At 40.3% G+C, this 27,943-nt stretch overlaps 1 protein-coding gene across 2 annotated transcripts; it reads left to right on the top strand.

Moving 5' to 3' along the window:
- The first annotated feature begins 5,742 nt into the window (after nt 1–5,742).
- Nucleotides 5,743–26,063, top strand: LOC118425853 (uncharacterized protein YMR196W-like). 2 transcript variants are annotated; one of them, XR_004832334.1, is made up of 14 exons: nt 5,743–6,543; nt 9,916–10,014; nt 10,800–10,928; nt 11,648–11,764; nt 13,968–14,119; nt 14,689–14,759; nt 15,923–16,132; nt 16,818–17,020; nt 20,087–20,242; nt 20,848–20,977; nt 24,213–24,405; nt 25,016–25,099; nt 25,366–25,479; nt 25,695–26,063. XR_004832334.1 is itself a non-coding variant. In XM_035834968.1 (13 exons), the coding sequence occupies exons 2-13, from the start codon at nt 9,919–9,921 to the stop codon at nt 25,421–25,423; spliced, it is 1,599 nt and encodes a 532-aa protein (XP_035690861.1). In that variant the 5' UTR covers nt 5,744–6,543; nt 9,916–9,918; the 3' UTR covers nt 25,424–26,063. The 2 variants fall into 2 exon arrangements, 1 of the variants encoding a protein (XP_035690861.1); XM_035834968.1 differs by having other exon boundaries at nt 5,744–6,543; nt 25,366–26,063.
- The last annotated feature ends 1,880 nt before the right edge of the window (nt 26,064–27,943 follow it).

Below are 27,943 nucleotides of genomic sequence, written 5' to 3'. Positions count from 1 at the left end.
TACGATGGGTTCTATTACGTAGAGTTATTAGGTGAACTCCAGTTTATAACCTCTGGAGTAGATATTGACGAAGTGTTATTTTCACAGGCTGGAAAACGCCATCATGACCAGGATGCGGACGTGTACTTCGTCAAAGTCAAGAGATCCCTTGTGGATGAGAACGTTTTCTGCCACAAGTTTCGTGGATGTGTGACGGCTGATCAGTTTTGTGACAAGTAATATGATCTGGACGCGTTTGGACCATTCAGCAAGATACACCCGCGAAAAGGAAAAACACTGGAGCTCACGATCGTCGTGAAGGTGAGCTGCCATATATCAACCATTAAAGGCAACCTTAGCAATATTATGTAAGTCATGTTGTATTAAAACGCATTACATGCATTAAACGCATCTACATCAATATTTCGTAAATTGAGCCATTAAAGACGGCGCAGAATAGCCTGGGTACCATCCGTATTCTACCGGGGCTCCTTACACTCGCTACCCCTAAAAAATTAGCCTGGATATACCACACCCCAGCCCGATCTCAAAAATATTTGATTGGACATAAAGAAAACTTAACAAAATGGAAAGCTCGACAAAACGCCTAAACACTCAAAAAACAGCCTGGATACCAGACCCAGGTCCGACTTCAGTATGAGGGTGTAGCTCGGGGCCGGCTATAGAATTTCCGTGTGGGCATGTTGGCCCTAGAGCTCAGGAGTTGGGGTGTACAGTAATCCAGGCTAGTCAAAAACAGCTGGGGCCGAACATCTGCTTGAAGAATACTCAAGCGTAGCCATTTCTTGCCCTCCAAGCAGAGGTTAGGCTCCGACTGTTTTTCAAACGTTTTTTTAGTCTTTTTTATCGGGCTTTCTATTTTGTATGGTATCTTCTTTGTCAAAACCTAACAACCCCAATAAAAACGACTACAAAAACAAAACAGCCGGAACCTAACCTCTGCTTTGAGAGTAGCTATTTCTGGGATCGATGATCCTGCTGATATGGCTACACCACAGGCGTTCAAACAGAGGGTGCCATTCAGCTTGCCAGGCCAAAATACGGACAGATAATTCACCAGGGAAAATTAACTCAGGCTACATCAGATGACCTACCCTAGCATAAAACAGCTGCCTACCCTAGCCTTTCTTTGTCATCTGCTGCCGCTGGCAAGGGACATAACTTTCGATCCGACATCTGAGTGATTAGAATATTGTAGAATCAAGGAAAAAAGAGCATGATTAAAAGTCATTCATCGCTCATCGGTCAGTTAGACTGTGCTTAACATTGACCCCTCACCCTAAGGGTACATTTAAACTTGTGCGGGAAAAACGTTGTTTTTAAACTTTGATCCACCGTTGTGAATTCGAAGACTTGTTATCTGACAAAATAAGTCGTACGCAAGCAAGACAAAAATAGAAGAAAAAAATGTATATATGTAGGAAGGGCGAAATTACCAAATTGTTTTACATCACTTTGTTTCTAGTTTTGATGTGTTGTTTTCGTTAGGGCGAGGTAACTGTTTTCAAATCGCCTGTCACTGTTCATAGTGTGAAGCCTGCAAATTTACATAATGATTGTATAGAAAACTGTGTCTAAATCACCGTGTAAGTGTTACATTTGGAGAGATGGATGTAAAATACCCTTTGACTAGTAAGTTGGTTCGCACCAATATCCATGCATATTTGATAACCTTTGATGTTAACAGTTTAAGGGAAAAAGTTGTTTTTTCAGTTCTGGAATTGGATACATAGTGCGTCTGGTACATAGTAGGGACGGGCTTGCTAGTAGGGGAGTGGTGAGAGATCAGTTTTGTGACTCTGTGAGTCATGTGTCATGGCAGAGAGCGGACACGTGTCTGTGGCTCTCCAGCAAGCATGCAGTCTATATGTGTGCGGGAGATGGGCCGTGTCTACACTCCTTTTTCCTCCATCATACATTTTTGTAGACTCTCGGTAGCAATTCCTAATAGCAAATTGGGGACCTTTCCCCTCTTACAAATATGTAACTCATATATATGGACTTGAATATGGGCATAACTGTGAACAAACCTTAAAGACTTTACAGGTACAGAGACAGATACCCATACATAGATGACTGAGAAGAAGCTAAGTGATTTTTCATAAGGCAAGCCCTTGAGGAAACGCAAGCTGTGCAAAGCTATTGACCCTTAAAAAGGTCATCCTCCTGATAGCCGCAAGTGGTCCTGGTCCTCACCCCTGTTGTGTAGATCTTATCTACGTATCTATGTATAAAGAGGCTGCGTGGTTAATACAGGACACGGTTTTATCTGTCATACCGGATAAGGGGTTATATTGCCGTCCAGGTAATAGGGAAATATGGGCACTAAAGTATAAGATGTTAACAGAAGACCAACGTAAAATGGCGTCGCCAAAACAGGCTTTGTGACCGACGTCGGACACAATTTCACAATAAAGGCCAGTAAGGGTAGGGTCCCTAAGCTAACGAAAGTGGCAGAGTGACATTTAGGAAGGTACACCAAATGTTTGAAGCCTTGCGACCCCTTGAATACAGACATTTGATCACTTTTTATGGACCATTCTTTTATCTAAAATAGCTACTTTTGTACATGGGCAAATTACTAAAGAATGAACCACAATTAATTATGGAAACGTGTTGGCCGGCAGTTGTGATGACGTTTGTACACAATCTACTCAAAAAGTCATCCTAAAACATTACCTGTTCCCATGGTCGAACTCACGTCGTCCCTTACCAGCGCACAATTAGAAGGGTCCTCAGAGGAATTCAAGAACTCGTTTGCTACAATGTTCCCCCTTTAAAAAGCTTCAAGTAGTGGTAAATTTGACCAAACAAATTTGATTCAAGGTAAATAATTTATTCTCTGAGGAACTATAACACTCTATTCTGGAGTGGAATGCCCCTTGAGACCAAAGTAAAGGCTCACGCCATAACATTTCCGTCTACTTAATAATTTCTTCAGTCTTCTCACCCCTTGATTTCATGTGTTATGGCGTCATAACCAATATGAAAACGGGTCTTCTGATTGGTCGACGTCGTCTGGCTATATATCGTGATATTAGATACAACATCATATATTACCTTTTGTGCTTTAACAGTGACTAATAATCCGTTCTATTATACGCAATAGGTAATGTTGGGGCGGCAACATCTTTGGTTGCTTCAACGTCCACCGCTACCACCTCCAAGTCAACACCGAAGGCTCCCAAGTCCACCTCGGTCCGATCCAAGTCAACACCGACGGCTTCCAAATCCATCAACAGTGACGTCGACAGCGGGGACGGATTTGAGCGTCAAAAGAGGTATTTTCCGCACACCTGACAATATCTTTATACTAGAGAGTGGCATTATATACTTCAATCGTGGCTTTCATTTTCATCCCCATCAATAGTTGGATGAATTTTTGTTTCTATGACACAGGGTCAAATACCTCATTACTACATCCCGCACTGATACCTTTCAATCAATCAGTCAAGCTTTATTTTTGTACACATGTACAATTGACTAGAATGACTGACTGACAATTGTTAACCATAAACCCCTGTTGATTTTTAATCAAAACAAGATACTCAATACGAAATAGAGAGCCCCATAAAAACGACTTAAAAAAAGTTTAAGAAAATGAGCCTAACCTCTGCTTAGAGAGTAGTGAAGTGCGGAAACCTTGGTGTTGGTGCGTGCCGTCACGCCTGTCATGCCAGAACGATAGACAGCGCTAATTTCCAAGCCGATCTTATGGTGGTTTCAGATAGTATCACAAGCTTGGGGAAGAAGTTTAGTTTCTGTCCGTCTAAAGTGACAAGCGCAAGCGTGGGTAAGATTTAGTCTCCAAGCCTAAAGTCAAAAGAGATAGTATCAAAGCTGGCAAAGGAGTATAGCCGGCCAAAGGGAGTCAAACGGGCACCTGGTGCCGTTATACTAAGTCCCTTGCCAGCTTTGATTCTATGTCTAAGGCACCGTAGGGTCTGATTGGAGACTAGGTAAGATTGGGGACGGAGTTTAGCTGGTAGAGGAGTTTCATTGGCCACCGCGAAGAATCCAAGGCAATACGATCGGTAAAGATTCCAAGTTGCAAACAAGAAAACCTGACACAAGAAGTGTTTAGTTAAGCACACTTTTTATTGCGAAATATACATATACATAACAACTTGACAATATAAAGCGTTATTTGTGCACAACTCACCTACCGACCTAGTCGATACGTTGTCTTCGTCTATTCCAGCGATCTCTGGGGAAAGCCCCCGCTGTGAACTGGCGCGGCTCGCCGCGTTTGTCCCAGATTCTGGCTCGGAAAGGTTGTAAAACTATCATCCCAGTCAGTTTTCACGTAAGAGTAACTCGTAGCAGATAATTGACGATAATTTCCTTGGCTGTACTGAAGTGCGGACCCCGTGGTGTTGGCGCGTGCCCTCACGCCCCCCTCATTAGCACGCATTAAAAACGGCTCCCTTTCACCAAGTACTTCACTTCACTTACTGCGCACTAATTCATGGGATCATTGTCTCCGCATCAGAATCATAAACAATGACTCTAGTACCTAAAGACAACCTAAGCATTGTCAGAGAATTAAAACTGGATAATTTTTTTTACGTGATATTGGCATTTAGTTCACCATATTAGCACATTTAACGTCTAGGGGATTGTGATTATGTATTCATAACAATAATGGTCCGATGTCTCAGCGCCCACGTTCCTCAACAGATCGTTGTTGTCTCGAAATTCAGCCGCTCAGTTTCACACATCCTTTGAAACTAGCCTTACGAAGCTTAAGTCAGATAATTCGAATTCATTGTCAGTTACAAAAGATGCATTTTTTCCCTTCAATTTTCAGAACAACGCCCATTCCAGACAAGGAACTGGTGATTCGACTGTTCATGGCGAGGAGACATGTGACTGCGGAGGCGCTTGCAACTGCCACACTCCCACGTCAAACAAAGAGGAGAACTGTGATCTTCCAGTGGGTCGCATCAAAGATGCCATTTGATCAAAACGTGCGTTCGCTGACGATGTGCCGTCTTGAGTGCCGTTTAGAAGGAATTGGAACCGTTTGCATGGACCGAGACCCCGCGCAGCAAGATTCTCCAACACGTCACCTACACGCTTTGAATCCTCCCCACTGCGACTGATGCTCCGTTCTCGAGCACTGTCCAAAACCGTCCCCATTGCAACCTTTATATTACGACAAGTACATGTGATTGCGGTTTGACTACATTCGTCCACGAACAATAGATTCAATTGCTTATTCATATTGCGCTAGGGTCCTGCCATATGATATTTGTAACTTGTAATTTGTAATACAATGTGTGATCCCAAATGTCGGGAAAGTTGTGATGTCACATGTTGCCAGTAGTCTCTGATTGTTCTTTCTTTCGTGTTTTTGCTTCAATTCTGAGTTTATACCGCAAACGTTTACACATCGAATTGTATCGAGCACAAGCTGAACTTGAATCGTTTGATTAGGGCCATGTGGATTTAAAACTTGTAATTAGAGCTATCAGTAACAAACGAATAGCTTGAATTACATTGCTGACGAATGCTCAACAAGGGCATGACATTGCTGAAAATACAACCGATGATTAGCCATGACAAGTATAATCAAGCTAAATATGAACTGTAAAGGGTCCATCCCTCTAGCTCTATACATTGCACCATTTATATTGTAACCAGTAGTTTTACGTCTTCAGTTGTATAGTTTTGCCTTTTTCCTTCCCAATCAATACACCTAATTGCAATGGACTAAGAGTGCGTAATTTGCGTATGAATGTGTGAGTGTGATTGCATGCTCATTATATTTGCATACTTATATTTAAAATTTATCCCAGCTACTGGCAGGTCGATCGAGCAAACCTACTGGCATGCCCCAGCCACAGGGAGGGCGATCGCCCCCAAGTACTGAAAGGGCGATCGCCCCGAGCTACCGTCAGGGCGATCGCCCCCAACTACTAGCAGGGCGATCGCCCCCAACTATCAGCAGGGTGATCGCCCCTAAGTACTGACAGGGCGATCGCCCCCAAGTACTGACAGGGCGATCGCCCCCAACTACAGGCAGGGCGACCACCCAAAGCTACCAACAGGGCGATCGCCCCGGACTACAGGCAGGGCGATCGCCCCCAAGTATCCTTCACTTTTGTGAAATCAAGACGACACGACTGGACAATTCAGACTTTGTACGGGGCAATCGCCCCCACAAGTCACTATTCCCAGGACTTGAGTGTCTTGAAAAGTTGCATTCTAATCCAATATGGCTTGATTTTCAAAAAATTTCGCACTGCGTTTTCTGATTATCAAGTCGAAAAAAAAGGAATAAAATGGATTTTCCTTTATTATTTTGGATTCTGTTCATAACCTTCTTGTCCAGGTGAGGAGGAAGCTGTAAACCCGAAATGTGTCGGCACCAAGGTTGCAGCGCACTACGTCCTGAAGGTCAAGCCTGGAAAACAGGCCTCCGTCTGCTGCAGGCTCTACCGGGCCGACGAGGCCGACGACGACGTGCCCCTGTTCGGCGTGGCTGGGTTTGAGACTATACTTCAGCAGAGGAAAGAAGAGGCTGAGAGCTTTTACAAGGTTCGGCACTCTCATCTTCTTTGTCCCATCTCGTTTAGCGTATCTTATTTGAGGCACCGTTTCTATCAACAGATGCATAATTGGATTTTTACCCGTGGAACCAAAAGCTTGTGGACTTATCGCATTCTGTCTAACATTATCTGTAAAAACTAATGGGATTTTCTCATGTATGAAATAGAGAAGTACATTTCCATGATGGAGATTGAAACTCGTACACTTAATTGCATGTGTTCACATCTTGTATCCTTGTTGATGAAAAGTCAATTCTTTTCTGCAATTTGCAAGCATCATACAGTATGTCATTATCAGAATGCAGATGTATAGGAATATGTCTGAAGGGTAATTCTTTTGCAAATTATTGGAGAGTGTAACTTATCGTCTTACGCACATTGTCAACTTAGTGAGGTTCGCCCTTGGTGCTAGTGTAGTGGTTATTCTTCAGGTATTTGGTCAGTGAAATAACAGCACTTTGCAGCATCAGATTGATGAGTGCAGAGTATAACTTATCTTTCCACAAACACATGTTGTCTGCAAGATGTGGGCTTGTCCTTGGTGCTAGTTTGATAGTTATTCTTCAGGCATTTTGTCAGTGAAATAGCAGGACTTTGCAGCATGAGATGGATCTATCTTTCCCTTTCTGTTGCACAGATGATATTAGTTAGTATGATATTAACTAAAATATGCTAAAATCACATAGGGTGATAAAAAGCCAATTCTTTCCAGCAATTTGCAACCAGAATACAGTACAGCATGCATTATCAGAACTGAGACGTGTAGGAATATGCCTCTAGGGTAATTGCTTTTTAAATCATTGGAGTGCACATAGTGTAACTAATCTTTCTACAAACACATGTTGTCTGCATGATGTGGGTTTGTCCCTGGTGCTAGTTTAAGAGCTGTTCGTCAGGCATTTGGTCAGTGAAATAACAGTGCTTTGAAGCATCAAATTGATCCATCTTATATATAATAGTAGATAATATAATACCAATAGATAGCACTACTCATTGCTGAACACATAGTAAAAAATTCTTTCCAGCAATTTGGAACCAGTATACAGTATATGAACATTCTCAGAACTGGGTATACAGTATATGAACATTCTCAGAACTGGGTATACAGTATATGAACATTATCAGAACTGAGATGTATGTGAATATGCCTCTAGGGTAGTTGCTTTGTAAATCATTGTAGAGTGCATAGTGTAATTTATCATCTTACAAACACCTGTTGTGTGCATGATGTGGGTCTGTCCTTAGTACTAGTTTAATAGCTGTTCTTCTAGCATTTGGTCAGTGTAATAACAGCACTTTGTAGCATCAGATTGATACATCTTTCCCTTTCTGTTGCACAGATGATGTGCTGCAAGCTCAATTATTATTTGGTATAATACTAACTGCTAGAATCACATAGTGTTGATAAAAAGCCAATTCTTTCCAGCAATTTGCAACCTGGATATAGTATGTCAACATTATCAGTACATTATAGAGATGTATAGAAAAATACCTCTAGGGCAATTGCTCTGCAAATCATTCAAGAGCACAGAGTGTGACTTATCATCTTACAAACACATGTTGTCAGTCTGGTGAGGTTTGTCCTTGGTGCTAGTTTGATAGTTATTCTTCAGGCATTTGGTCAGTGAAGTAACGGCACTTTGCAGTATCAGATGGATCCAACTTTACCTAGATTCTGTTGAACAGACAATATGCTGCAAGGTTAACTCTCATATTAACTGCTGGAATTGCATAATGTTGATAAAAAGCCACTTTTCCACCAAGTTGCAACAAGTATGGTGTACAGTACATCAACATTATCAGAACTGAGATGTATAGGAATATGCCTCTAGGGTAATTGCTTTCAAAATCATTGGAGAGCACATAGTGTAACTAATCTTTCTACAAACACATGTTGTCTGCATTTTGTGGGTTTGTCCTTGGTGCTAGTTTGATAGTTATTCTTTAGGCATTTGGTCAGTGAAATAACATCACTTGGCAGCATCATATAGATCCATCTTTCCGTACATTGAATAGACAATGTGCTGCAAGGGTAGCTCTCAATTAGTATTATACTAACTGCTGGAATCACATACTAGTAGTAAAAAAGTCAATTCTTTCCAGCATTTGTAACCAGTATACAGTACATCAGCATTATCAGAACTGAGATGTATTGGAATATGCCTCTAGGGTAATTGCTTTCAAAATCATTGGAGAGCACGTAGTGTAACTAATCTTTCTACAAACACATGTTGTCTGCATTTTGTGGGTTTGTCCTTGGTGCTAGTTTGATAGTTAATTCTTTAGGCATTTGGTCAGTGAAATAACGTCACTTGGCAGCAACATATAGATCCATCTTTCCCTACATTCTCACTTAGTCTACATCTCAATTAGTATAATACAAACTGCTAAAATCACATACTAGTAGTAAAAAAGTCAATTCTTTCCAGCATTTGTAACCAGTATACAGTACATCAACATTATCAGAACTGAGATGTATAGGAATATGTCTCTAGGGTAATTGCTTTGTAAATCATTGGAGAGCACATAGTGTAACTAATCTTTCTACAAACACATGTTGTCTGCATGATGTGGGTTTGTCCTTGGTGCTAGTTTGATAGTTATTCTTTAGGCCTTTGGTCAGTGAAATAACAGCACTTTGCAGCATCAGATTGATACATCTTTCCCTTTCTGTTGCACAGATGATGTGCTGCAAGCTCAATTATTATTTGGTATACTACTAACTGCTAGAATCACATAGTGTTGATAAAAAGCCAATTCTTTCCAGCAATTTGCAACCTGGATACAGTATGTCAACATTATCAGTACATTATAGAGATGTATAGAAAATCTCAAGGGTAATTGCTCTGCAAATCATTCGAGAGCACAGAGTGTGACTTATCATCTTACAAACACATGTTGTCTGTATGATGGGTTTTGTCCCTGGTGCTAGTTTGATAGTTATTCTCCAGGCATTTGGTCAGTGAAATAACATCACTTGATAACATCATATGGATCCATTTTTCCCTGGATTCTGTTGAATAGACAATGGGCTGAAAGGGTAGCTCACAATTAGTATAATATCAACTGCTAAAATCACATACTAGTAGTAAAAAAAAAGTCAATTCTTTTCAGCATTTGTTACCTGTATACAGGACATCAACATTATCAGAACTGAGATGTATAGGAATATGCCTCTAGGGTAGTTGCTTTGTAAATCATTGTAGAGTGCAGAATATAACTTAATCATCTGACAAACACATGTTGTCTGTATGATGGGGATTGTCCTTGGTGCTAGCTTAATAGTTGCTCTTTAGGTGTTTGGTCAGTGAAATAACAGTGATTCTTGCAGCTTCATCTGTCTTTCCCTTCTGTTGAACAGACAATGTGCTCCAAGCTGAATTCTCAACAGTATCTGGTGGCTAAACAGGCATATGCAGGATTGCTGTGGAGTAAACAGTTCTATCACTATGTTGTCAAGGTACGTATACGTATATGCCACTCCTTGTGCATCTTTACTTCCATGAGTAATGTATGCATTGTTTTGAGTCTGATTCTTTGTATGTTTGTGTTTTCAAAGTCATAACTTAAGAACCTCTTAATGGATTGTGATGATATTTGGTATATGGGTAAGTGTTGGGGAATGTCAATATGAGGGACCCTGATGTGTGACCTTGTTACTGCAGCAGAACTTCTGTTTTTTGTATCTTTTGTGTTGGACAAGCTATGTTGTTGCAATTTAAAGATTTGGCTGATGGAGATTTAGTTTGACTATAAGGTGTCTTGCTGCATGACTTTCTCCAAAAGGCACATTTTTATCTATTTGTGATTTGTAGGCAACTTCATTGCATATGAAATCTAATTATGCAATTTTGAGGAAGATTTTAAATTTACCATAAAGCATAGCTGGCGTCTCAAATTTATGTGTAATTGACCAATTCAACCCGTCCCCCATAAGCAGATTGAGGATATGGCTTTTAGGAAGAAAACCTCATTTGAAGAATTAAAGCTCAAGGGTGCCTTAGCATTTGTATCAATGTGATTTGCACAAATCACTATGTGACACGCACAAACCCTATGCGATTTGCACAAACCTTGTGCAAAACCGGGTCATTTGACATTACGTCATTCTCATAGGGTTTGTGCAAATGCTTAGGCACCCCTAAAGCTGCTTAAAAAGTGATTAGAAATGTCAAAATTGCTTGATTGTTGCATTTCTAAGATACCGGTATTGTTAATGGGTAAAATTTTGTATACCTTAACCAGGACTGGTTGCAAGGTGACCCTGAACAGCCGGCGCCGCCTCAGTCCCGTAAAGACGGGAGGAACCACGACTGGAGACACCTGTTCAACAGGGACGTCATCTCCATGCCTGACAAGTGGGAGTACCCCTGGGTAAGGTCAGGGGTTAAAGGTTAAGGTTCTGTAATTGTTGTTGACCCTTCTAGCATCAGGTGAGGAGATATTTGGTTATATTAGACATCAAGAAGATGGACTTACTTTACAAATAGAAATAGACATAAATATACCATTTGCAAGTTTCTATAGTGCTGTCAGCTATAAAAATTTATAGAATGCATTTGAGTATGCATTTCACACAGCATTTGAGTATGCATTTCACACAGCATTTGAGTATGCATTTCACACAGCATTTTTTCTAGGTGTTATGATAAACACTACCTAAAAATAAAAGGAACAAGAAACACAGGAAACACCCTCATATCATGCAACTTCGTGACCTCTCCCATTTAACATGACAAGAGTTGACAAACAATGGCAGATGCCACTTAAAAGATCCTCAAACCTTTTAAATGGAAACGGGTTTTGGATAAAGTATTATTCCTGGTAAAGAGATTGCAATACCCAACAAAAACTATAAAAGATTAGCGGGAAAAAGGACTTTTCGCGGTGGTTTTAAGTTCGCAGTATCATCATGCACTGTAGTATCTTACTGTCATGGAAAAACGTTCGCTGTGGTTTTAAATTTGCAGTGAAGCGGCCACCGCAAAAACCGCAAACATAAAACCACAGCGAACATTTCTACATTTACAGTACTTCACAGAGGTTTGTGTTCTACAGACTCTCATTTTGACTGACCTCTCCTTTTTTACAAGTATGCCTCCTGGGACCTCGCCTTCCACATGGTGGCGTTTGTGAAGATTGATCCGGAATTTGCCAAGAACCAGCTGCTGTTGTTCCTCAGGGAGTGGTACATGCACCCAAACGGACAGGTGACTATCACACTTAGCATTTAATATGGATATCCTTCTACGCAGGGACATCCAACAGCAAAACCGCCTGTCTGGATGTACCCTGCTCTCTCAACCGTCACTCTTAGTTCCTGTGGACGTCCTCCCAAACCAGCTGTCAGCCAATCAGAGAATAGGCCTTTCAGTTTTGAAAAGGCGTCTTGCTTATAGGGCTGACGTCAGAGTTGCGTTGCGCGGTAGAGGGCAAAAAATGGGAAGACGATTTGGGTGTGACTTAAAATCCTTGAAAATCCTTCTTTTCCTTGAAAATTTTTGCCCAATCTGGAGACTTTTTGACTTAGAAGAGACAGGTAGGGTCTAAGCTTTCCTGTTTGGGTCAAAATTTGTTCAGTTCAGCAGTTCAGCTGGTGTAAGGACAGGTTTTAGTTATAGGGTGCTACTGGTTGTATCAGGAGGGAAAATGGGTCAAAGGTGAGGTTTCTTTCATAGAGCGAGCTTTTCTCCGAGAATGAGCCAAACAACCCTCTGTTTTCTTTGAATGCTTATAAACTAGACCCAAGTGACTTTCTGGTGGAGAAGAATTTTAAAGATTGAACTATGGGTTAGTACTTTTTTGAAGCCTTCATTCAGTGTATTTCAACATGCTTGTCAATGGGCAGCCCTAACTTCGATGTCTGACCTGTACTGCCCCCCACCCCCATTTTGCATTTGAGGCCTTTTGAACCATATAGCTGTCTCAGATTTGCTGAAACCATGTTGCAATATCGTATACAAGAGGTTTTGTCAAGTGTGGACCCAGTTTTGTGCATGAATTTCCCAAAAATGTAGCAAAAATGTGATATTTTGTGATTTTTTGCAGCATAAAGTATGTGCATGCATGTATTGGAAGCTGTCAGGAATAACTCAGATAGCATAGATTACTACAAAAGTGGTATGAATTCAATGAAAATGATGGACTTAATGACGATTTAGTCCCATGTAATTGTATGCCTTACCAATTAGGACCTGTCAATCATAATGTGCCCTACTGGTGTTCACCCCCCCCCCCCAGCAACACTGAATTGGATACTTTTTGATCCTATGAGACCCTAAAAAGAGGAGCTATTGCAAATAATACTCCTGAATGTAGTACAGGGCAATACTTGCTGTCCATTAAACAGGATTTTGCTGTATGTAGGGACATTTCAGCTGTGTAATGTTGTGTTTTGTGTGTACAGTTTGCCAGTTTCATTGAAACAGCATTGTATGAAAACTAGTAAAAAAAGTTGTAAAAAAAGAAAACCCTCTATTGAAAAGTTGCAATTTTACATCAGAGATGTAGAACTGACTATGGTTAGTAGTTATTAAGACTTGCTAAGAGATAAACACCTATGGATTTTGGAAAAGTCACATGACTTTTGGTACACTACCCCACTGCTTTACATGCCTTATTGCATGGGGTAAGCTGTGGTGCACTGGGTATAGATTTGGCTCTAAATTCCCAAGGGAGCAATCAATACAGTTCATCTTTGGGAAACACTATCGCATCCCCTCCCTGTATCAGCTGGGATAATAATTTTTCCTCAACTCCCTTATTCGGGTACCCAGTAGGGCTGACGTCAGAGTTGCGTTGCGCGGTAGAGGGCAAAAAATGGGAAGACGATTTGGGTGTGACTTAAAATCCTTGAAAATCCTTCTTTTCCTTGAAAATTTTTGCCCAATCTGGAGACTTTTTGACTTAGAAGAGACAGGTAGGGTCTAAGCTTTCCTGTTTGGGTCAAAATTTGTTCAGTTCAGCAGTTCAGCTGGTGTAAGGACAGGTTTTAGTTATAGGGTGCTACTGGTTGTATCAGGAGGGAAAATGGGTCAAAGGTGAGGTTTCTTTCATAGAGCGAGCTTTTCTCCGAGAATGAGCCAAACAACCCTCTGTTTTCTTTGAATGCTTATAAACTAGACCCAAGTGACTTTCTGGTGGAGAAGAATTTTAAAGATTGAACTATGGGTTAGTACTTTTTTGAAGCCTTCATTCAGTGTATTTCAACATGCTTGTCAATGGGCAGCCCTAACTTCGATGTCTGACCTATATGAGGGTAAGCTCATTAATATTTATATTATTTTAAAGCAGACCGGTCAGGAAGTAAGCCACATTACCCTGTGCACAACGGTGCTTATGTGTCATGTATAATCCAGATTGTGCTTTGGCAACAGTTACAGTATTGCTGATTCCTTCAACCTATGATTTCAGATCCCTGCCTATGAGTTTGCCTTCGGCGATGTGAACCCACCGGTGCATGCCTGGGCCGTGCGGAGGGTATTCAAGATGACGGGCAAGCGAGGGTACCGCGACCGGCTTTTCCTCGCAAGATGCTTCCAGAAACTGGTCTTGAACTTCACCTGGTAAGGAAGCTGAGATTGTAACAAGGATTGTTGAGAATTCGGGGTTCCTTTCCATTTGTATGATTTGTATGTACGTTTAAAACTGGTTCACCTTTATCTGAGGGTGACCTATATCCGTTGTTTGTAAAAAAAGTGTATTTGATAAGAAGGGATATGAAGTCGATGGACGGTGGTCAAATCAGAACATTTTGAAAATATTGCAAATTTGAAACCACAGCCCACAGACGTAATACTCGGCCTCCATGTGCTGTTTTTAAAGACAACGGATAAAGGTCACCCCGCGGATAAAGGTGAACTTTAAAAACAGATGCCTTTAAAAACAATGGATATAGGTTAAAGATAATTAGTTTATGCAGATAAGGTTAGCATAAACTGTGAGAAATTTGCATAAACTGTGTAAAAGTTAGCATAAACTGTGTGAAAGGTGTCAAAGTTAGACATAAACTGTGTGAAAGGTGATCAAATATTAAGTCTTTTGAAATTGCAACATGTGGTACATGTAGCTGTCATTGTAAAGGTGTAGAAGTGCCACACGGTGATATTTGATAAAACTGCACCTTCATTCTCAGGTGGGTGAACAGAAAGGACCCAGATGGGAAGAACTTGTTTGCTGGGGGCTTCCTTGGGCTAGATAACATTGGTAAGTCTTTTGTTCTTTAAGATTACATCATTCAATTAGTGAGAGTGGCATTATGGCCAAATATCCTTTTGATGTATGTGGCTATGGATATGCATTAATTTTCTTTTGGCTAAATGTAAAGTTAAGTGATCTAATTTTGCATCAGAAAATATGTCAGAAGACATGCCACTTTGAAAGATTAAGTATGTTCACAAATGCACAGACAGACAGGTATGCAGACACATGCACACACAGAGACAACCTTCATGGCAAAGCTAACAATGAGTATATGCATGACATATTGGTGGCACTTCTATGGGTGGCCACTGCATTACGTGGACCCCTTGTATTGCACAACTTGGACTAAAAAGAAATTTCCTCCTTTTCACATTTTTAGGGTTGTTTGACAGATCCAAGCCCCTCCCAAAGGGCTGTCGGTTGTACCAGGTAGACGGTATGACCTGGATGGCAATTCTGTGCAATTAACAGAAGTGTGCAGTTAACGGTTGTGCAATTAACTGGCTTCTACTGTACATGGACTTCTTGCATTGGACAACTTGGACTCAAATGAAATTTTCCCCTTTTCACATTTTTAGGGGTCTTTGACAGATCCAAGCCCCTCCCAAAGGGTGGTCAGTCATACCAGGCAGACGGCACTGCCTGTGCAATAAACAGAAGTGTGCAATTAACTCTTGTGCAGTTAACTGGCTTCTACTGTACAAGGACTCCTTACATTGCCCAATTTCGACTGAAAAGAAATTTTCTCCTTTCATCTTCAAGTTATTAGTAGTGTTTGGCAGGTCCAAGCCCCTCCCAAAGGGCGGTCAGTTGTACCAAGCAGACGGTACTGCCTGGATGGCGATTCTGTGCAATTAAAAGAAGTGTGCAGTTAACTGTTGTGCAATTCACTGGCTTCTACTGTACATGGGCTTCTTGCATTGCACAACTTGGACTTAAATGAAATTTTCCCCTTTTCACATTTTTAGGGGTGTTTGACAGATCCAAGCCCCTCCCAAAGGGTGGTTAGTTGTACCAGGCAGACGGTACTGTGTGGATGGCGATTCTGTGCAATTAACAGAAGTGTGCATTTAGCCATTGTGCTATTAACTGGCTTCTACTGTACATGGACTCCTTGGATTGGACAACTTGGACTAATAAGGAATTTCCTCCTTTTCACATTTTAGGGGTGTTTGACAGATCCAAGCCCCTCCCAAAGGGTGGTCAGTTGTACCAGGCGGACGGCACTGCCTGGATGGCCTTCTTCTGTGCGGAAATGCTGGACATGGCCCTGGAACTGGCCCTGACTGACCCTACGTACGAGGACATGGCCAGCAAGTTCTTTGAGCACTTTGTGGCCATCGCAGATGCCATGAACCAAGCTGGCAGTGGGTTGGGTAAGTATCAGTGCTTTACACCAAAAAGCAGTTACTCAAGCAAATGGATAGGTTTTGTAAACAGTCAATGACGTTTCAACTAGCATCCACTAGTTTTCGTCAGTGACACTGAAGAGATCTGGAAGAAACTGGTCTTTTATACCCTAACTATGAATGAAGACAATTTTAGATGTCCAATAGGAAACATGTAAGACAATTCCAGACTGAAGACAATTTGGATTGATGTATCAGTGTTTTAGTATTTGGTCTTTCTATACTTTACAGTAATTTTTTGTTTTGTACTGTAAATGTTGAAAATTTCACCATGGTTTGATGTTGACAGATTTTGCGATGACCTCTTTGCTACAAGCTTAAGACAACCACAAACATTTTTCATACTTGAATCACCTAATAAAGTCCACAGTTCAGTTCAGTCAACACACATAGCAAAACACCTGCGAGTTTTGGCGGATGTACCCAAAGATGGCGGCGCCAACAGGTTGGCCAGCGGGCTATGAGGCGCGCAGTTCAAACCTCCGGAAAAGTAAACCATCCGTTGAAATAGTTTAAGTTATGGAAGGAATCGATTCTGAGGTATGTTTACCAAGGCAGCGTAGTGAGTTAAAATCTTTCTGGCCGTTTCCTTTAATCCAGTTGTAGAGATTGAATTGTACTTGAATATGGACGTACTTTGTCTGTTCTTCAGGACTGTGGGACGAGGAGGATGGCTTCTACTACGACCAGCTGACGATTGACGGTGTGACCACGCCCATGCGTATCCGGTCCATGGTGGGGCTGGTGCCCCTGTTTGCCTGCCTGGTGCTGAACAGCAGCCGGCTGGAGAAGCTGCAAGGGTTCACCAAGAGGCTCAACTGGTTCATCAAGAACCGGGCAGACGTGGCGCAGAATGTGAGTCTATGTTTTTGTCTTTATGTATTTTGTATTTATACTTAGGCCACACCAAATGTATTTTGCTGTTTCTCAGATTTTTTTCAGAAAAAATTGGACCGACATGTAAAAAAAAATTAGGATAAATTGTTTCAAAAGGTCTGGGGTAAAGATACATGTGGCTTAAATGACACCAAAAAAGAGCCTGAGGAGATTAGTGGCAAGTTTTATATGATGAATTCCTTCCTTTGATTTGTTACTAATTTTGTGAATAAAAGGCATTGTTTCTAGACTGAAATTATGTTTATGTGGCTCTGAATGGTAATATTTACAAGTTTGTGATAGCAAAATCAGTATTCTTTTTTGAAAAGGAAAAAAAAATGGACAGGCGAATCAAAGAAGCATGAAATAAAATTGGTGTGGCCCTACCTACCTAGTTCCTTGACCTCCAGGTATTTTGTATTTTGTAAATGTTGCTAATCTGTAGAAAAAGAGTAGAATCTACTCCTTCCTAGAGTATACCCAGTATAATCTAGGTTATACCCTTGGGTAACTTTCTGGGAAGCTAGTGTCAGCTGTGTAGTATCTGTGTGCACTGTGAGCTGCAGTACAGAAAACAATCACCTAGAGGCGCTTTTGTTGTAGCCTGGGTACTATCCTCTTTATTGTTTGCTGGCTCAATCTTTTTCTTGCTAAGGCCATGTTGATTAACGCAAGTTTACCTTTATCCGCAGGGTAACCTATATCCGTTGTTCGTAAAGACAGGGTATTAGGGCTATCAGGTCGGACAACGGTCTAAACCTGCATGATTTGAAAATATTACAATTTTAAACCTCAGTCTCTCAAATTGATACCCCTAAATATCCTATTTTGAAAATAAACAACAGACATAGGTCACCCAAGAATAAAGGTGAACTAGCGTTACATATGAATGAAATGTGTGCACAAATCAATTTTTGACTGTTTCCAAAAAAAAGAAGTTTTCAACCATGCTGTAAGCTGCAAAATAAGCACATCTGTGTCGTAGATTTTGAAAAATATGTCAGAAAACACTTATGTCATAGAATACCAGCATATTATTTTAAGAGTATCCATTATTTGATTGATACGTCAATTATTTGATGGATACGTCAATTCGTTAATACTAGTTCACCTTTATCCATGGGGTATTAAAAGCCAATATCTGTTGTTGTATTTAGGGATATCAAGTCGACATACTGCGATATATTGAAAATAACTTCAATATTCTTTTTTAAATACTGCAATTTGAAACCACAGTCTGTTAAATCCTAAATACCCTGTTTTAAAAAGCAACGGATATAGGTTACCCCACAGATAAAGGTGAACTAGCATTTATCTGTTGAACTATGATCTGTTTCCTAGTGACCACATCTGTATATTACTCCAGCAAGGACTAGTACACATTTTAAAGGACCAAGGTTTCATTAAAATCTCTTTGACATTTCTAAAAGGTCATTCTGCTGTATATTTCTGTGTGAAGTAAAAATGTAATAAGTCGGCATTATTTGAATCAGGTCAGGCTAACTTAGTACCTGCTTTGATGATCAATGAAAATTATGTATGGCCTAGGGCATAAACAAACATGCCTTTTATCTCAACCAGTGCAACTTGTTTCAAAAGGTCAGTTTGCAGGGCTCAAAGTACTGGGTGCATGTGCACCCATGCCCAGGTGCACCCAAAATTAGAACTGTGCACCCAATTTTTTTCAGTGGGTACACCCAAATATTTTCTAAGGTTTATGTATGGAAAGATATCAAGTATACTAGTATACATCATATTCTTGACATCTAAGTGTTAGAAAGATAATAAAAATGTCTGTCACGTTACTTGTTTAAGAATTTGATAGCTTGTAACTAATTTTTGTTATTAGTTTTTTTTACATTCTACATAAATTCAAGTGGTGCACTCAAAACTTTTTTGGTGCACCCAATTTTTCAAGCCAATCCCAAAAATGAATTTCGAGCCCTGGTTTGATAAACACATGGCTAAGTTTGATTAAGCATTGCCAGAAGCTTCTAGAATCAATGTGGTCTCAAGGTTTGGTTAGTCAATTTGATTCTTTTTCAATCAAGCTTTAGAAGAAACCTGTTGCTTTCAAAGTTGTTGATTAACCTTTCACGTACTACTGGTAGCCCCACCCCTCAATATTGGCATTGGGTCGCTGATTATTCAGCATGTTATAACATACCTTATAAAATTAAGAAGAGATCTGCACATTTTTTGAAACACACTGACAAAATCCATTTGGTAACAGGGTATCAAAGCTATGATGATTTGTAGCAAGGAAAGTTAGACTTCAAATTTTCAGCACTGGATTACATTCACGAACTGATTCACCAATTTTCTCACTGCACTCAGGTGAAAATGAGTCCTTTGCTCCTGCTACAAATATCCTCTCAGATAGGGCATTGAGTGAAGACCCAGTATGTTTGAGGACCTTGGGTCATACCAATAAAGATCCCACACTTATCAAAGAGTGGATCGAACCTCACAGTTTGGACTTATGCAACTTGTACTAGGGCTGGGTACCGTACGGTGTACCGGTACAAAACCAGTTTTTCTATTTGGACCGGTCCGGAAAAAACGGACCTGAAAAAATTTGGTGGACCGGACGTTGGACCTATTACAAAATATCAGATTACTTGATCAGGCATTCACACCTTTTGGTGCTTCCAGGTGGAAGAAAATAACAAGAGCGAAGTAGAGTAGAGTTTGTAGTCATTTCTACCAAGTTTTAGTATCGTACAAGGCTGCCTTGTAGGATTCTAAAATGCCAGTATGACTGTGTCTGTTACTTCACAAAAGAGATGTCTTTGTCGTGAAATGGATCATATTGTTGTGAACATTGTCCATTCATGAGTTTTCACATACTGAAGAGGTTCAGGTCCAGACCTGGACCTGATCCTCTGGACCTAAACCGGACCTGGACCTGAATTTTCTGTACCGGTACCCACCCCTAGTACCTACTGTACAAAACTGGTGTGTTACAACTAGTGATGGTTCACAGATTATGTGAAACAAATAAACAAAAGAACTGAAGGAATGATCTGACATCTTTTTGTCCAGATATCGTACATGGAGATGTCTGAGGACTGTGTAGGGGACCCTGCTGTTGAGAAGCTCCTGGCTATACCCAAGAGAGATCAGCTGGAGAGGGTGCTGAGGTACATGTTGGATGAGGAGGAGTTCCTGTCACCCTACGGCATCCGCTCTTTGTCAAAGGTACTATGGTGCTAGTTTCTCTTATCTCTACGCATGGAATACAAAACAGCGTATTCCGTGTCCGCTGAGGTCCCAGTCTGACTGTGGGCTGGATTGCCTGACGGCCGGATGGTGGTCTGACCCACAAGAAGGCTGGGACTGAGACCTACCCACCCAAAACACACATTTCAATGCTGAGAAAATTTGGTGTCCTTGAACAAAAATTTGCAACAATTCCAAAGTCTGCATCCAGTATTAAAATTTTCACATCTGGGTGGAGTGAGGAAAGTTGTGTTAAGTGCCTTTCCCCAAGGACACAACATCCATGGCATGTCAGGGGATTCTAACCCAGCACCTCTGGGTTCTGGGCCAAACAACCTAACCGTTACGACAACCTAACTATTGCAACATGACATCACCATAGACAGCATGCAGGGCAATATATCTAAAACTGAACACATTCTTTATACACATATGTTGTCCTTGGTGCTGATTTTTTTGCTGTTATTATGTCACTGGCAGAAAAGATGCAGAAAGGAAAGATTGAAACACTAAAGATTTGGCAAACATTCCACTATCCTTAAAAATTCATTCCTTATATATACTGTCACCTCACTTACATGCAGGTTCACCAGGACAAGCCCTTTGTTCTGAAGATGGACAGTCACGAACACCGTGTGGAGTACACACCAGGAGAGTCCAACACATACCTGTTTGGGGGGAACAGCAACTGGAGGGGACCTATATGGCTTCCAGGTGGAGCTATGTCCAGTATCAGGGTGAAGTGCACGAAGTTAGGGTGTACGAAGTTGTACGAAGTTGTACTAAGTTACAACCGTTTCCCACTGGCTTTGAGGGTATATCGGGAGTCACAGATGACGTCAAAACATTTATTGGATGACGTAATCTAACTTCGTACAGTAGGCAGGGTAGGGTGTCAAGTGTACGAAGTTGTCCGAAGTTGTGCAAAGTTACGTGACGTCATCTAACTTCGTACAGTAGGCAGGGTAGGGCGGCATGTGTGCGAAGTTGTCATAAGTTGTGCAAAGTTACGTGACGTCATCTAACTTCGGATAGTAGGCAGGGTAGGTCAACAAGTGTGCGAAGTTGTCCTAAGTTGTGCAAAGTTACGTGACGTCATCTAACTTTGGACAGTGGGCAGGGTAGGTCATCAAGTGTGCGAAGTTGTCCTGAGTTGTGCAAAGTTAAGTGACGTCATCTAACTTTGGACAGTGGGCAGGGTAGGTCAACAAGTGTGCGAAGTTGTCCTAAGTTGTGCAAAGTTACGTGACGTCATCTAACTTCGTACCGTAGGCAGGGTAGTGCGGCATGTGTACGAAGTTGTCCAAAGTTAATTAATACATAGTAAAAACTTATATATGTGTAAATAAGATATACACACCACTCACGCATATAAACAAATAAAATATAGATGCACATTAATCATCACAAAATCAATGTTCATGCATTGTAAAAAAATTCATTTATTTCAAGTCTTTTTGTCTTTTATTTCTCCTCTTAACGTTCGTTTTAACAATGCACACAAAATAATTTAAGTTCACTCTTAATATCATATTTCCCTTTTTTTTACGTCACTTCTAAATACAAGTACCTGAAAACATCTCCCCTATCTATTTATAAACTACATGTATTCCAGTCATCTTTCACTACTTTGTATTATAAGATAAGAAGCAGTAGTTGTTATTTTATTCCTTGTAATTTAACAATTAATTGAAGTACTTCCACCATTTAGTACATAGCCATAAGCCTCATGAAGGCTATTCCATCATAAGACTGTACTCGAGTACTCCAGCATCGCATCCTGGGGGTTGCCTGCGTGTTCCTTGCTCTAGTGAACAGGTATTGTAATATTGCAGAATGATTATAAAATTTTCTATGCAATATTTCTATGCAATATTTAATAGTGACTATTAAAGAGAAAATTCTTATCCCTATACGACATAAGTACTTACCATTTTTGGTAAATTAAGCCTCGGTACTCCCACTGGTAGGAGAAGGCTGGTGATGTCCCACCAAAAACACAGACTTTTTAGATCTCGATCTAATCACTTTTATATTTACGTCTCAACTTCCGACAACTTTGGTAACCTCCCGTCTTCTTATACAAAGTTTGGATGACGTCATAATTAAGATGACGTCATAACTTCGGACAACTTCGGACAACTCCGTACACCCCCCGGCTGACTGTCCAAAGTTATGATGACGTCATGGTTAGGGTGACGTCATAACTTCGGACAACTTCGGACAACTTCGTACACACCCCGGCTGACTGTCCAAAGTTAGGATGACGTCATGGTTAGCGTGACGTCATAACTTCGGACAACTTCGGACAACTTCGTACACACCCCGGCTGACTGTCCAAAGTTAGGATGACGTCATGGTTAGCGTGACGTCATAACTTCGGACAACTTCGGACAACTTCGTACACACCCCGGCTGACTGTCCAAAGTTAGGATGACGTCATGGTTAGCGTGACGTCATAACTTCGGACAACTTCGGACAACTTCTGACATCTAACTTAACTTAGGACAACTTCGTGCATTTCACCCTGATACTGGACATGGGTGTCCAGGTGACATGTTATGATTATTTTGATTTATGGGTGCCATTTATTGGTTTGTTTGTGAGTGTGTGTATGTGTATGAAGAAGCTGTGAATAATATGTAGTAGGACTGGGTACAAAACCGTTTTTTCTTATTGGATCGGGCCGACCAAAAACGGACCTAAAAAATTGGGTGACCGGATGTTGGACCTATTGGAAAATGAACAGATTATATGATCAGGCATTCAAACGTTTTAGGGCTTACTGGTCAAGGAAAATAACAATAAAACTGTAGTCATATCTACCAAGTTTTACAGTCAATCGTACAGAGGCAGATAGCCATTTATGATTTTAAAACGCCAGTGGGAGTCAAATACTCCACAAAACAGATTTATTTGTAGCGAAATGGACCCTTATGTTTAGTATTGCCCATTCGGCAAGTTTTCACGAACAATAACTTGATAAGGTCCAGGTTCAGGTCCGGACCTGGACCTGATCCTCTGGACCTGAACAAGACCTGGACCTGAATTTGCTGTACCGGTACCCACCCCTAGTATGTATATAGGTAGGATCAGGTGGCTTATGACTGGAAGTGGTTGCCTGCTCCACCTACATGTAGGTAGTCAACCAGCCAGTTTTGACTGGATTAAGAATGCCATGTAGGAGAGGAAGAAGGAAAATGATTTTTTGATTAGGTGAAAACATTATTTTCTAATAACTACAGATCATTAAAAGATATCAGGTGACACGTTACTTCTTCCTACTTTCAATCAGTAGGACACGTGAATTTCCAGATATCCTTATTAATAATGTTATAACTATGTTTCAGTCCAGGTTAGGGCAGTATTCCGTTTTCCTGGTGATCCCATTTCCTGTTTTTATCCTGATTCTCTTTGCACACAAATAGCTAATTTCCATTCCATCAACTACAACTTAGGCCACACTGACTTAATTTTATCAATGACATCCTTAAAAACTAATGCGCGAGGGCGAAAAAAAAATCCAGCAAAAAAAAATTGCTGCTAAACCACAGAGCCAAACAGCCAGTACACATTCTTTTCCAGGCTTAGTTTGTCTTGTTTGACTGTAAGAGGTAATCGTCGCCATTTCTATTATGTTCATATTGCCATTCTTGTTCAAAGATGGAACAAGTGTGTTGCGGCCCTATGTGCCCCTTTACCCTGCAGAGCAGATTATTTGGCATTTAGCACAAATTTCCGTTTGACCAGGGGATTCATTGGGTATGTGGGATAGCTATTAGTTATATACATAAAGCATAACTATTGTAAATGAAATAAAGTAAGATACGGATCCTCTAGCAAACCAATTTCTTTCACACGATAGCAATCTTTTAGTAAGATGGCTGTGGTTGCAAAGCTTGGTGTCAGTAATATCAAAATATCATTTTTATTTCAATTTCCCTGTTAGTAAACTACCTGATTATTGAGAGTCTGGAGAGGTATGACTACTTCTATGGAGAGTCGCTGAAGGTGGAGTGTCCGACCGGCTCGGGGAACGTCATGCGCCTGAAGAGCGTTGCCCAGGAGCTGGCACGGCGTCTGTCACGACTTTTCGTCCCCGACAAGACTGGGAGACGTCCCTGTCATGGCGAGAGTGAAAGGTACGGTAACTTTCAGGTTGAGGGTTTCAAGTACTGTAATCCTTGGAATTTTTGCCATGGGTTTATGTTCTCAGGTGTTTTTTTTTCACGGCTTCACCACAAGGTTGTGATTGTAGTTCTTAAAAGCGCTGTGAACACTTCATTTTGTCCGTACTGTGAAATTAAATCACAGTGAAATTAAAGGCATTTACAGTAAGTTTTTTCTTGTCTTCTACATGATGTTGATGGAGATGATGGATGATTGTGATGATGATGGTATGTGATGGATAATGATGATGATGATGGTAAAGGTAATGTTGATGGTGATAATGATGGTGACAATGATGATGATTTTATGATGATGATTTTATGATGATGATGATGATGATGGTGATGATAGTGATGATGATGATGATGATGGTGACAATGATGATGATGATGATGACTTTATGATGATGATGAAGATGATGACAATGACGATGATGATGGTGATGATGATGATGATGATGGTGATGATGATGATGATGATGACTTGATGATGATGATGAAGATGATGACAATGACGATGGTGATGATGATGATGATGATGACAATGATGCTGATGATCTCCAAAATTCATGTCTTCCATTAGGTACAGAACAGACCCCAACTGGAAGGACCTAGTGCTGTTCTATGAGTACTTCCATGGAGACACAGGCAGGGGATGTGGAGCAAGGTGAGTGCCTTCTCAAACCTCCTCTTCCATAACATGTATAACATAACTTAACATCCATAACATGTATAACATAACTTAACGGTAACTGATAATTATAACTTTCAATGTATGCTTCTCTGGCCCTTTTTGTGTAGAGAAACCAGTTTTTAGCCGCGTCCTAGATTAATTTTTCTTCGGAGTACTAAGTTCTAAAAAAGCATTGAAGCCATTTCATAATGCTTGTTGACCTGTACTTGTATTAAGGTATTCATGTTCTTTTTTTCCAGTCACCAGACAGGTTGGACTGCTCTAGTGGCCAACTGTCTGGATCGACTGACTCACTAAAAAGGTGCTGCTATAACCTTCACAAGACGGACAGGACTACTATACATGCATACAGCTAACGCTAGTTCACCTTTATCCGCGGGTTAACCTATATCCGTTGTTTGTCGAAAAAGAAGGTATTTGGGGATAGCAAGTTGACAGATGGTGGTTTCAAACGTATATTGAATATCTTGCAATTAGAAACGTCCGTTTACTTGCTACTGTATCCCTAATTACCTTGTTTTTTAAACAACGAATATTGGTTACTCCACGGATAAAGGTGAACCAGCGTTATACAGTCAAAATAATTGTAACCAACTGATTCTCTGAAACTGAATTTTCTTTCTTAATGAGTGATTTACAATTCGAAAAATTGAAAACTGTTAACATTAGCCAAGACATGATCTTCCCATTTCTTTAATTATGGCCCAGTGGACTTGTGGTTTGGGATGTTGACTAAGAATCGGGAGGTCCTGGGTTCAAATCCCTGACAGGTCTATATGTTGTGCCTTTGGGAAAGGCATTTTGCACCATTTTCCTCACATGACTGAGGTGGAAATGAGTACCTAGCTTTAGCTAGCTTTGACTAGAGACATAGGATGGGAGGTTAAATGAAGGTCCTGTGTTTGAGAGGAGCCACATCAAAGAACCCACCATATTAGGCCACAGCAAGTAAATTTTATGGATGACATCCTCTGCAGACTGCAAAAGTAGTGCGATAGGGCGGAAAAAAACAAGATGGGTGAAAAAAAAACAAGATGGCTACATTTTCAAAAATAGGCATCATAAAGTTGTGATGAATGTTGTAACAAGAATTAAAGGGACAAAACATGGTATCAGAGCCAACAAGGCATTCATTCCTGTATTCAAGACATGTACTGGTGTTGTAAAAGTGACACTAGTGTGGTAGACTGGCATCACCAACAAAGTTGGTAACCACACTCATGGCTTCCATATTGGTGTGACTTTCACAACTATCCAATAAGTTTCATTTCTATATACAATTTCAGCCCTGGGTACCTCGCAAGTGTCACTTCTACAAGTACAATTATTAGGCTGCAATACAACATATTTGCTCATTTTGTACTTTATCGTCATGTTGACCATCCCTGCAGAAGAAAAAAAATTTTTTTTTCTGAAATCAGGCAATAATTAATGCGCGCACTGATGTCATCCATAAAATTTACTTGCTGTGGCCTTAAGTGAAAAGAGTATTTCACATTTCAGTATGAGTGGATCAATGAAATCAGTCAGGATATGCAGCTTGTACTGTTCAGTACAATCTGATGTGTCACACTTCCATGAGGTGGTTTACCGTGTGTGCAATACAAACAAAACGATATCCCAGACGCCATGTATTTTTGTTTTGTATGAAGAAAGTTTTGACATGTATTTTTTCTAGCAGTGGTAATCTCTAGTTAGGTAGTGTTAGGAAATTACTTATTCAATCATTTGGTGTGGAAAGGATCTGATTAGTACAGTATTATAGAGCTGAAGCTTTTTTTTCTAATAAGATTTTCATTTACCTCTAGCACTTAGTTCTTGTAGTTTTTGACAACTTATGTAGCATTTATATAATTATACTTTGTGTATCAAACAAGCAGTATTCAACCAACCTTCCAGACAATATGCAAAACGATTATGATGTATGAATCAATTCTCAAAAGTGTATTTTTTTCATGACAGGGTCATTTTAGCACTAGGACAAGCCACAGTTATTCATATGCTGTACGTTTGAAAAAAGAAATGTTCTTATATGCAATATTAATACTGTTTTTAGCTGAAATATATAAATATCACAAAACCAGTACAAAAACAGATGAATCGGTCAGCTTTGATGTTCTAATCATATTAATTATTCCAAAATTTGATTCATGGGATTCTAATACTGCTCTGTTTCTAAAGATATCAGTTTTACTACTAAAATTGCTACCACTAAAATTGCCTCTTATCATTCTAGTGATAGCTGACAGGAAATTAAAGGGTTTGTATGCTGGTTTAAAGATGTCATCTGGGCTCACTGGTGATTTGACATGCATTTTCAAAAATAATTGCCAATCAATATGTAAATGCAGGATTTAGTGCAAAATCCAGACAAAATACTGATGATAAATCTGTGAGGATTTGATATATGATGAAGTTTTAATGCCAGTTAAGACCAGGTGTCTGCAAAAATACTGTAAATGCTATAGGTTCGTGGTGAGTTAATTTGCATTATGGAGAAAGTTGAGTGTACAGGGTGGTTTTGAGTCTGTGATAGTGCTATTTTCACATATTACTGTATTTCACATACTGTAGTTAGTAATGATACCCTGGGAATACTCCTTAGGGCCCCTTTCCACTGGACGGCGATTGCGAAGCGCTCTTACTGCGACCTAAATATGATTTGTTTACCCTTCGCTTTTGCACTGGGTATATTATACAAAGACTGTAAAAGTGTGACCGAGAAGACAGTAAAACACATTAAGTGTAAAAGGATTCCTTTCTTTTCTATAGAATTCGTTGACTGACATGTCAAATTTGAGGTCACAGAGAGAGTGC

Source organism: Branchiostoma floridae, chromosome 11 (assembly GCF_000003815.2).
Source record: "Branchiostoma floridae strain S238N-H82 chromosome 11, Bfl_VNyyK, whole genome shotgun sequence".
In the NCBI taxonomy this organism is placed as follows: domain Eukaryota; kingdom Metazoa; phylum Chordata; class Leptocardii; order Amphioxiformes; family Branchiostomatidae; genus Branchiostoma; species Branchiostoma floridae.
Note: the sequence above shows the minus strand (reverse complement) of the source record. Positions and strands in the feature narration are given on the sequence as shown.